Source organism: Lagopus muta, chromosome 8 (genome assembly GCF_023343835.1).
Source record: "Lagopus muta isolate bLagMut1 chromosome 8, bLagMut1 primary, whole genome shotgun sequence".
NCBI lineage: Eukaryota > Metazoa > Chordata > Aves > Galliformes > Phasianidae > Lagopus > Lagopus muta.
The window spans coordinates 30336301-30348051 of NC_064440.1; the positions used below are offsets into that span (position 1 = coordinate 30336301).

Sequence of the window (11751 nt, forward strand, 5' to 3'; positions counted from 1 at the left end):
ACACTGTATTTTCAGGCCAGTGCTATCTTTAACTCCTTTTCATGAGCGGTTGAACAGCTGTCCTGTTGCTTCTCTGAGGTGGTAGATTTGAACAATGACAGCATGCCCTTCTTCTTTGTCTGTTATGTTTTAACAGGCCTAGAAATATTAATATAGGAAGTTGAATGTAGCTCTATCTTTGCTGAAAGAGAGATTGTTTCTGTTGTCAGGAAGTGGCTCCTCCTTTGTACAGAGAAAATAGTCTCTTATTATAAAAAGACATTAAGAAGTAATTATTCATTGTTCCTCACTGAAGATATTTATTCAGGAATGAATGTTTGTTTTCAGAGAAGTCTTGCCATGTCTAGGGTGGAGGGTCAAAACTGAATGGCTAAGAACTTATTTTTCCAGCGGTTCCATTTGACCTGTATTGTTCACTCTGCAAATACAGAGTAGCTGTAGCTAACGATCTGAAGTAATATCCGTGTTAGAACTAATAAGCCAAACCCAGTGGTTTCAGATAGTGTAGAACAACATATACACAAAGCGCGAGTGAGGACTTGTTCCTCAGCTTATTGCATGGGCACTTTCAGCTACAGCGTGACTCGGTGCCTATGTCACTGGCCACACCACAATGGGCACAGCTGAGATGAGGCTGAGAGCTAACATGTACTCTGTGGTTTCTAAAAAATAGGGATCACCAGGATGTGAAGCACCTCAAATAATTATTATTTTAAATTTTGTACGTGCCAGGTTTCTAGCCTGTTTAATTTTATTTAATTCTTTATTTTTGCAAGGAATATTGTTTTATGGATACCCAGAAAACACCAGGAGGAACACAGTTAACATTGTTAATCATGTTATTTATACACAGTTACAGACAGAGGTATACTTATCTTACTTAGCGTTGAGCGTTACTGCAGATTGTAGCAGATTCACAGAAAACCATCTGTGTTAATATTCTAAATAATTATAAATTTTGATTTGCCTCTTCTTTCTATACGTTGATATGGATTTTCAGATAGGAGAGTGGGAATAAGGTTTCATACACTCCTCTAAAATAAATCTGGGAAAATAGAAACTGGATTGATCCTTTTTTTGCTCTGCACTTACAAATAATTTGGATGAGATGGAGGATCTCTGCAGAAGATGCAAGTTTAGTTAGCTATTTACTTATTGGCTAGTAAGTTTATGTATTAAGAAAATGTTTCCTATTCGCAGGTTTTCCACTGATCCCTGCCTGCATACATGCTGTTGCTAGAAGCTTGTATTATAATGACAAGTAAGTAGTATCTCAATTTGCTTTGCAAAATGATTATTTTTAGTTTAAGGAGAAGAATAAGGAATAGAACAGATAACAAAATACCAAATGTTTTTCTTTCCTTGCTTCTTTTCTCTAGCTGTTGGATCAGCTCTGATACTCATCTGCTCTACATCATCCATGGCCCTATTTGTGCTGCTCTATTGGTAGGCATTTTTCAAATAACTTTTCTCACTTGACTTTTTAAAATTGTTCTTGGTGGCTTATAAAGTAGTTTTAGGCTCTTTCCTAACAGTCATTCATTTACAGGATTCTCACTTAACCTGGTAAGTGTCCTAAAAACATAAGATACCTATTTCTTGGCCTTTCTATGGAGCTATTACACAAATCTTTGCTATTGAAGAAATAAATTTGAAGTAATTTAAGACTTCACTTTACTTAAATCAATGTTATATTTAAATTATTCTAAGGTTGAATTTAACCAAATAAATTCAGTCAGTAGTTAATTTCTAAATAGGAATAAGTTCATAGTAAAAGAAAATGCTAACAGACATAATTACCTTAACAGAAACTTGAAGCTCGTCTGGCAAAGATATTAAATATCTGTGTAATGACTTTCCTTATGACTTCCAGTTTGTGCTAGGAAATTAAGAATGATAACATTAAGTAACCTTCAGAAACATTTTGGTTTCGGATGTATATGAACTTCCTCTGCTTTTAAATGTTTTTGGATATTCGTGGGGCACTTATGCGCAGAGAGAAATCACTCTGAAGACTGTTCCATAATTCCTGTGGTTCTTGTGATTCAGTTTCAGTCACAGTGAAGTTGACTGGTGAATGTATATTTTATAGGCCATTTTGACACCATGACACATCTGTGATCCTCTGCCTGGGAAGCCAGAGGTAGTCCCCATGAAATTATTGAGATCCACGGCCCTCGGCATGTTACTGATAATACCTTGCTCTGTTAGGTCATCCATACATGTTGTCTTAAAGACGGGTTAACTAGTACTTTAATTTTTAAAGCTAAAACCAGATCTAAATCCTGTAATCCAATTTACACAGAAGATGAAATCTTGTTTTCTCAGAAAGCAATATTATTTTTTGCTCACTTGAATGGCACCATATTTCACCCTTAATTGTAACGTGGGATCATTACTTCCTTTGCGTAGGTGTCACTTCACAGATCTGTCACTGTAGAAAAGCTCTTTAAAGCTGAGATATAATTGCTTAAACAACAGCAGAAAAAAAACAAAAACTGTAGTATGAGAATGATACCATTGTTTACTAATTGACCTCATTTTAGGATGTAAGATCACTTTCTCCTTCCAGCAGTGGCCTCAACAAAATCATACAGTGGTAAGGGTCCTACTTACTTCAGACGCTCGTACAGGATCAGTCCAAAACTATCAAGTCTTCTTTCCACTCAAGGCAACACTAAGAATGTCTTTTGGTTTTATTAAGAGCATAATAATCTGCTGTGTGTGTTGGCTTTTGGCAGAATCCCTATCCATTGTCTTTGCAATTTACAAATAAATACACATTTGATTTTCGTATATTTTTCAGGTACTGCATTTTTCTCACCTCAGCGCAATCAGCAGATTTATTTGAAAACCAGGAAAGAATAACAGTTTAGACATGAGTACACATCTTGCTTGTGATATGCGTGATGTGACAAAACCGTAAAAGATTTTATTTATTTATTTGCTTTTAGGTAACAAAAAAAATTAATACGCTGATTCAGAAAAGACAGGCCAGAGATAAAGACAGAAGATGAAGTGCATGTGTTCAGACTTGGTGAACAGAACCCTCATTTGCTTCCCAGCTTGCTTGCCAGATACAATTTTCACACTTTACTAAGCATGACCTGCTTTAGTAGAAGTTTAAGTAACAATATTAAACTGCAAATTAGATAACAAGGGAAAAGGCACAGTTTCTATTTGCAGGAGGAAGATATTAAAGGGCATGAAGAGAATTGTCAAGGGGGTGCTGGGAAAAATTGGCCAAAGCCAATGGGGATTAGGTCTTTAACCCTTGTACATCACTGAAAATTCTACAATTACATAATGTTAGCAACAAAAATGCTGGTCCCTGCTATTATGTAACTGTGACCAGATCCCTGCCAAAGAATCTGAAGATGGGAGCAGACCTAAATTGCATTTTGACTGGAGTTGTCTTCAGTTGCTCATTTAATTGTGTATGTTTGCCTAAGCAACCACAATTAAAGAAATAGAGTGGGAATGAAACAGTAGAGAACGATGTTAGTTATTACAGCAAGTTTGCAGATGGCATCAAGCTGAGTGGTGCAGGTGACACGCTAGAGTATGGATGCTAACCAGAGGGACCTTGTCAGGCTTGAGAGGTGGGCCCTTGCCTCCCTTACGGAATTCAACAAGGCCAAGTGCAAGGTCCTGCACCTGAATCAGGGCAATCTCAAACACAGATATAGATTAAGGGAAAAATGGCTAGGGAGCAGCCCTGAGGAGAAGGATTTACGAGTGTCAGTTGATGAAAGATTTGACATGAGCCGGCAATGTGCACTTGCAGCCTAGAAGGCCAACCATATCTTGAATTGCATCAATAGAAGTATGACCAGCAGGTTGAGGGAGTGATTCTGCCCCTCTACTCTGCTCTTGTGGGACCCCACCTGGAGAATTGTGTCCAATTCTGGGGCCCCCAACACAAGAAGGACTTACAGTTGTTGGAGTGAGTCCAGAGGAGGACCACAGAGATGATCGGAGGGCTGGCATGCCTCTCCTAAGAGGACAGACTGAGGGACCTGGGGCTTTTCAGCCTGGAGAAGGCTTCAGGGAAATCCAGGGAGATGAGGCTGTGAGCAACCTGGTCTATTGGGAAGTATCCCTGCCTATAGCAGGGGGTTGGAACTAAGCAATTTTAAAGGTCCCTTGCAACACAACCCATTCTATGATTGTATGATTACAGTAGACAAATACTGATAAAAGTGGAGGGAGACTTCAGAGTTGGATATGCCAGTATGCTAGTGTTTTAGTTAGCTTTGGCACCACTAAAGCTATGCCGTTATTTGTATAAATACTCAAGGAATGGTTATTTTTGTCCACCAGTAAAACCATATATGAGGATCTTGCCAGTGTCTTAGACTGACATCTAGTGATTTTGTACTAGAAGGAAGTTCAGGAGCCTCAGTTTGTTTCTGCTTTTGTCACTGACCTGTTTCGTGAATTTAAGCTGGACTTGGTTCAAGAAGTTGAAAGCCTAGCATTCATGTACTCAGCCTAGAGAATGTCTGTAAGTTGGGTATAAAACATGTATTCATGAGCACATACAAGTGCACGGCCCAAGGAAGCCAGGCTCAGGTAGGCTTAGATCTGAAGTTGCATACCTGTATTAAAAGCAAGCAATGGCTACCATAAGTGTCTAAGAATATGTGAGTTTCTGGATCCAAAAATGATTTGTTTATAGCAACCAAGAATTAATTTAAACAGGATTTAAATACTTAGTACTGCTAAGCACAAACTGGACGTGGAGAGAAGTAGAAATATCAGAGACCTTAGGAATTTTTAAATCAGGAATTGCAGGTCAGAGACTGCACGTAACAACTGCTCTGAAGGCGGAACATAAGTTCTACTCAGTTCATAGCATAGGCTCCAAAACTTCATCTAGGATTCCCTTCCCTGCCTTTGTTTCTGTCTTTGTTCACTTCCCTGGATTGATGTTCGTGTCACTGTGCAGCTGCCAGTACTTCTGTGTGTGTTCATGCTGCAGCTAGCACAACAGAACTACTTTGGGGCTTTGCAAACCATCACAGTCTATCTGATGATAAAACACCTCAGAGTAGTTTCATTGGCCTATTTTTCCTTAAGTGCAAAGATCTACTCTCTACCTCGTTCAAATCAAGACATTCATTTCAGTAAGAATTTGGTTTGTCCTCATACTTGCTCCCTATACTTGTGACATTGGTTACATGTACTTTTACTAACTCTCATATTGCTCTTCTTAAGTGGATCCTATTTTCTGTCTCACTTTTCTGTCCTGATATTTACTTGCAAGCACTGAATGTGTTTATTTTCTTTTTTGTTTGTTTGTTTTGTTTCAGTGGGTAAATAAAAAAGAACTCTGTGCATTTACAAATGAAATAATTTTCTGGGTGGTATTTACTTCCATCTGCTGCTACTTTCATCCTCAGTTAGCATTCTAAGGACAGTATTATAGGGATTGGTTATGCTACCAAAGCACAAGAGGGGTGAAAATTCTGAGAGAGGCTGATGCTCTACTAGTAATTTAAGTGAGATTAAATTTAGAAATGGAGTATGGATTTATTGTCTGCGTGTGCCATAGGGAGTTGGATGAGAATCGTGGGCTGCATAAAATCTTAATGGATCCCTTGAGAGAGAACCGAAAGACCTTGGTTGCTTAAACAAAGCCAAGAGGTAGTTGGAATATTCCAGAAGAAATTAATGCAGTAGCTTCCTATGTAAAACAATTTCCTGTTAAAATGATTTAAATAGCATGTAAGTAGAATATAAATAACAACATGTCTGTCAAGGGCCACATTGCTGTAACAATACACAGCTGTCTGTCATGAAAACCTTAATTGACATGAGAGGAATTCTGCCAGGGTTGTGGAGAACATGGTGACACACATGGTCTGATTGGCTTCCCTGTTTGTACTTGTGCTATAGAGAGGCAGAGGCTTGCTAGACTGGGAACTCCTATTTATTGTAGAAGGGACTTTTCTGTGTTTCTGATCATTTCTTTATTCCCCGCTTCCCCTTTTTTCTCTATATAATTGTTGACAAGAAAGACAATTTATCTGAAGAGAAGATAAATGAACTAGACTCTCCTTCTCCGCCTTCCATAGTGGGAATCTAGACAGCATTGTCTTGCCTCTTGTGTCCTTGGGCAAGGGCTTGAATTGGCTGTGCTCTCTCCAGGCTGCTTTTAGCTGTAGTTTTATGGTGGCTTGAGTGTAGTTTCTCTAGGGGGTTGCCATTGTTTCAGGAATAAAATACAACCCTACCATTGCTGTTTCTCTAGTGATTTGCATCCTTAGACTGTTGTGACTGTTGTATGTATATGCACACACATATATGTGAGAGTATTGCTTTTCTGGTCGGTAATGAGCGCTAACATGCCGAATGAGATTCAGTATGGATAGCTGTGAATTCATATTCATAGCTGAAAAAAAGGGCAAAAAAAAAAAAAGAATAGAGAAGCATTTTAAAATACAAAGATGGGAGAATGTCATTCTTTACTGGACCAACCTAAAAGGCATAATCTCTTAATAAATAGATAATGCCCAGATCAGTTTATTTCCTCTGCTGTAAAACAGGGGACTTTTTGAAATCATTTTGCCAAAATAAAATTGTAAGGATTTGATATAGTTCACTTAGTTCTGTGGCACTCAGGACATCCTTTCAGATTATTACTCTAGGTCTTCAAAATAGAATTATGGCTTTTTTCCCCCTTTTTATGTTGAAATGTTAAGAGCATGTTATGGTTATGTTATTGTTTTTTAAACTGTAATAGATAGGTCAAGATAAATTCAACTGTTTTTCATATAAAATGACAATAATAATGAAAACTTCTTATGTTTTCAAATTCAAGCCTCTAAAATTGATCTAACTGATCACTGAGGTCTCAATAGACAAGAAAGGGTAGATTTTAAACCAGGTAGAGTCAGATTTTTACATTGCTGTAAGGATCTCAACTGCAGAGACCTGTGCTCAAGTTGTGTGTTACATTGCTAATGGATCACTGAATTTTTAGGAGCTAATTTCAATCAGACTGGGAGTACTGATGCTGTGGTGATATCCATGTCCTGTGCTTACCTTTTCCCAGAAACTCTCCAAAGAACATCATTACAGCTCATACATGGCTGTTAAAATAGAAAACTGGAAGCAAGATAGAAAGTGTCTTCAGCTTTGCACTGGATGTCAGAGCTTTGGGTATACTGGCTTCCATAAGATGATACTTGTGCATCAGTCATGGCCAGCAATTCATTTCTGTTCATTCTTTTTTACTAGACAGCGACTGCCATTCTGTTCTTCAGAAGCTGCAGTTTGAATTTCTCATGAGCATCATTGGGATTGGTACTATTGCTGTAATAGTACAGAAAATGCACATGGATTGTAAACACCGGAAGATAAGAGTAACCCGGATTGACACTTGCTTAAAAGGGTAGAAGAAGAGGCTCTGGAATTAGATGTCAGAGCCCAGTCAGCCTCATTCTCTTCAAGATGTTTTCAGAGTGTTAACTTTTGCTTATTGTTATAGCCAGAATGTTTTCTATGTAGTACGTGGCTTTTTGAGTAGTCTGGCTCTTAGTGTCCCCAGATAGTTTGCAAACTATTTTCAGAATAGCTTCAGTGTCCTTTTCTTTTCCAACAGGTGAATCTTTTCTTCCTGTTAAATATTGTCCGTGTACTCATAACCAAGCTGAAAGACACCCACAAGGCAGAATCCAACCTATACATGAAAGCAGTGCGAGCTACCCTCATTCTGGTTCCCCTGCTCGGCATTGAATTTGTGCTGTTTCCATGGCGACCGGAAGGTCGAATCACTGAGGAAGTCTATGAATACGTGATGCACATCCTTATGCATTACCAGGTAGGACTTAAATATTTTTTGCCCACTTGAGCTAGATTAGCTGTTGGCATATGAGGCAAATAAAGGATAATTTTTCCTCTTATTTTAGTTTGTAAAGACCTTTACACAATAGTCCTGTAAACAACTTCAGCTTTCTCAGTATACTGAATTTTCTTTTCTCTGAAGGAAAGAAACATTGCATGCTCTACTACATTTTTGTAGGGTGTTCTTAGAAACTGTACACAGATTTTAGATCTGCAGAATATTTTGTTTGCTATGTATACAGGAATTGTACCGGGAACCTCCAGTTGTATTACAAACCTGAAAAAATTCCACATGCATGTGAAATAAAGAAGGTTATCTTAATTTTACAGGGTCTACTGGTTGCTACAATTTTCTGCTTCTTCAATGGAGAGGTAAAGTAATAGTTTTTATCGTATTATTTTGTACATAGAAATTTTATATATTCTAGCAATTAAGGAGATTGCACACCTGAAAAATATAGTTACAAACTCAGAACTCAATAGCTCATTGTGCTTGGGTCAAAATGTCTTGAATATCTTGAATAAGAAGTGTACTTCTGAAAAATTGTGATTAGTTAATTCCAGCAACTAACTTCTTTATTCTTGTGTCAGAGAATTGCACTGTTTCAGTAATATATGGAACTGATCCTTGTTGCAACTAATAAGTTATTTCTGTTAACTTGAATAGACTAAGGTCTTGTTAGCTAAGCTTTATGCTTGAGTGTAACTTATAGGGCCCTACTGTTAAAGATAAACATACTAGAAAGGCTAAATATATATGCATACACACGCACACACTAAATTTCTCACTGCAATTTTTGCAACTCTTGCTTGAAAAAAGAACCAAAACAAACAGATAAAAACATCCCACCAAAGAAGTAGGGCTTTTCCAACTCTTTTGGCAGAAGAACAGTTACAATGCTGTCCTTATTCTTACACATCTGTTTGTTCATTTTTTTCTGCATTTAGTGCAGTTGCAGTATGGGGCTGTAAGCAGATGTGTGGGAGTAACCAGATGTTTTCATAGGACTGAATCCTTAGTTTCTTTTATCACATTGTGTTCTTACATAATGTTATTGGACCAGTAACACTTACTTACGTGTGAAGTATATGGCTAATATTTGATTCAAATAGGTCTTGCTTACTCCTCTCCCTCTTAAATTTGAAGCTGTCTGAATTGCAATGAATACTCCGTGTGATTTTAAGATACTTTTTTTTTTTCCAACAAAAGTATGTGTGTCAGTGATTGTCATCATTATTATTAATTTTAGCTAAGGAGGCAGAAAAGATCAAGAAAGAGTGATTTCTTTTTATAGTTTATAAGGTCTGGGTCAGTGGTTTTGATCTGGTTTTCTGGCAAGGTGATCCAAGTTCAAGTCTCTGCTTATGTATTTGATTCAAAACAGAGCGTATCACTAAGCATTATGGATCTGGTTTGGTTATTTTCCCATGTTCAGAATAAGTATTTTATACACTCTTTCCCTTCTAAGAGGCATTTGAAAAATAGACAATTTGCTTTGTCTCAATGCAAAATGTGGACAAAAATATTTAAAATTTACACAGTTTCTATGAAACAATATTGTCCAATGCTCAGCTCTGCCTTTTATCCCTCTTGGTCTTCTGAGGCTACTTTAATCCTACCTCTGGCAATGATTTTGTTTCATCTGATCATTTTCCGCATTTTACAAACTCATGGTTTTCACACTTCTCTCTTCTGCTGCATAAGAAAAGCAAAACCTAGTTGTTCCTCTAAGGGAGTGTTAGCAGAATATCCCTGGGCTGATGAGTGTATAAGATGAGCTCCGCAGCTCCTGCAGATGGTAACAGGTGAACAATTTCTTGAACATCTCTGGTCAGGTTAATTTTAAAAAGTGGATTTGGACGTTTAAACAAAATGTTCAGATCCTGTGTCTTTTTGTTTTCAGTTACACATTTCTTTCCATTTGCTTTCTATATAGCAGAAATTTAGGCTTTTTAAGCAAGTTTAAATTCTGATTGCAGTGCTTCAGTTATCAATATTGACCTTTTTTCAATTCATTGCGCTTTGTTGGGGAGAGGATTTGTTGCTTTATAACCACTTGGACAAGTAAGGAAACTCATGGGGAGAATAATAATATAGTTAAGAAAAAATAGTTGCTTAAAAAAGAAAAGGTAGATTAAAAAACGTGGCTTCTGGCATGTGAGCCTGTAGGCGTATGTGTGTTCTGTTGCCGTTATCATATGTTGCTGTCATAACAATGCCTTAACTCATCCTGATACTGTAGCTTAGCTGTTGTGTACAAGACCTTTCCTATCAGCATCTGTCACAGCAACTCCTTGTTATGTTCTGTACCAAATGGCTTCAGTGTGAACACTTGTGTGCTGTTCTATAGCAAGTCTGGGGCTTGGAGATGAATCCTGAGACTAGAATCAACTCGCTGAATGAAAACAGAAGAAAGATATTCCAGTAAGATACTAGCAATTTAAAATGCTACAAGTATTAGTTTGTTTATCTAAATACTATTTCCCAAATGCTACTGCAGCTTCCAATGTTTCCTATCAACATTAAGAGCCAAATCCTGTTCAAGGAGTGGCTTGCAGGCCTTTTCAGACAATGGCCAAAAAGGGAATTAAAAAATCATCTGCTAACAGAATGAAAAGAAACTGAGTAACATTTAAGAAAAGTGTTGGAATGCTTTGTTGGCTGTAGCTACGAAACATCTCCAAACTCGTTAGACAGTGTAGCTAGGGATGTCCTGTCAAATCCAGTGCCAACATCCGTTGCAACTGTCACTGCAGCTTCTACAGCAGATAACGGCATACATGCAAACCCTTCCACTTTATATTCTCTGGCAGGAATTCCCTAAGGACACTCATGTTCTGCTTATGTCCTAGTATCCACAGAGTATGATGCTTCTTGACTACTTGATGCTTCCCAAGGAGTGGGCTTAGGGCTGGTTTAGGGGTGATGCAGGTTGCAGTAAATGGGAGAAGCTTGTAGCAGCTTTCTCTGTAAAAAGAAAGTAGAAAGATTCCTATGACCTATTAATAGATCATAATATGTACTTATGATATGATTATGTTACCCATGTGAAGTTTGTGGCTTTGGAGTTCTTTTGTTTTATTTTTGGCTTTGGTAGTCGTAGTTTTTCCCCTCATTCCGGTAGTCATTGGGAATGTGGTTAAGGCTACAGTCTCAGTTCTGCAGGATTATTAAAAAAAAAATTCTTAATAGGCAAGGTTTGGGATTTTTGTTACTCATTTTTTTAGGGGGGGGAAAGAGGGGAGGGACTACTGAGCCATTACATTTGTGTTACACTGACATCAGAGTACTAGTATGTTAAAGAAAGTGCAAGTCATTGAAGCTCACTGGAAGGAACCATTACTAATAAGGTGAGGAAGTATGAATGCTTAAGTTGAAATTGGCATCTGTATTAATGAGACATGCAACTACGTTTGTGACATTGTTTACTTTGAAAAAATACATTGGTTAATATTTTCTCACAATGTTGCCCATCCTGAGCTGAATCTACAGCCCTGTCCAACTGCTCAAAGTTGAGGAAAAGAGCAATAGGTCTTCTGCTCTCACATAATCTGTAGAGGTGTGCATGCTGCATGCCGTTCAACAGTATGAACAGTGGTGGAAATTAGCTGTCTCATTGATTTTTCCCATCTTCTATGAATGATTGATTGGACAGAAGGCAGCAATAATACATGAAAGGATGTAACGCCCTACAAGAATAGACACAGAGAAGGTCAGAGGTGAAATACCGACTCAGCAGTAACAGAGAGGCTTTTGGAAGAATGCCAGGTGTGCGTGGCTTAGTTAGAAATGCACCAAGAGGATGTGATGGGCACCAGGGAGGGCATAGAGGAAACTGTGTGCCGATATGGAAATTATTCTTTATAGCAATTTGTCACTGGTGAGAAAGCAGCCTGAAC

The 11751-nt window shown here is 37.9% G+C and overlaps 1 protein-coding gene across 5 annotated transcripts in view; it reads left to right on the forward strand.

The window, feature by feature from the left end:
- Window positions 1-11751, forward strand: part of CALCRL (calcitonin receptor like receptor) — a 67547-nt gene that overhangs the window by 50415 nt on the left and 5381 nt on the right. For all 5 annotated transcript variants that reach the window (XR_007378703.1, XM_048953931.1, XM_048953932.1 and 2 more), the window contains 4 exons: window positions 1201-1261; window positions 1380-1446; window positions 7610-7828; window positions 8182-8223. Coding sequence is in view for 4 of the 5 variants with exons in the window: in XM_048953931.1 (XP_048809888.1) it covers window positions 1201-1261; window positions 1380-1446; window positions 7610-7828; window positions 8182-8223 (389 nt within the window). In the remaining variant the exon portion in view is untranslated. The remainder of the gene's footprint in view (window positions 1-1200; window positions 1262-1379; window positions 1447-7609; window positions 7829-8181; window positions 8224-11751) is intronic.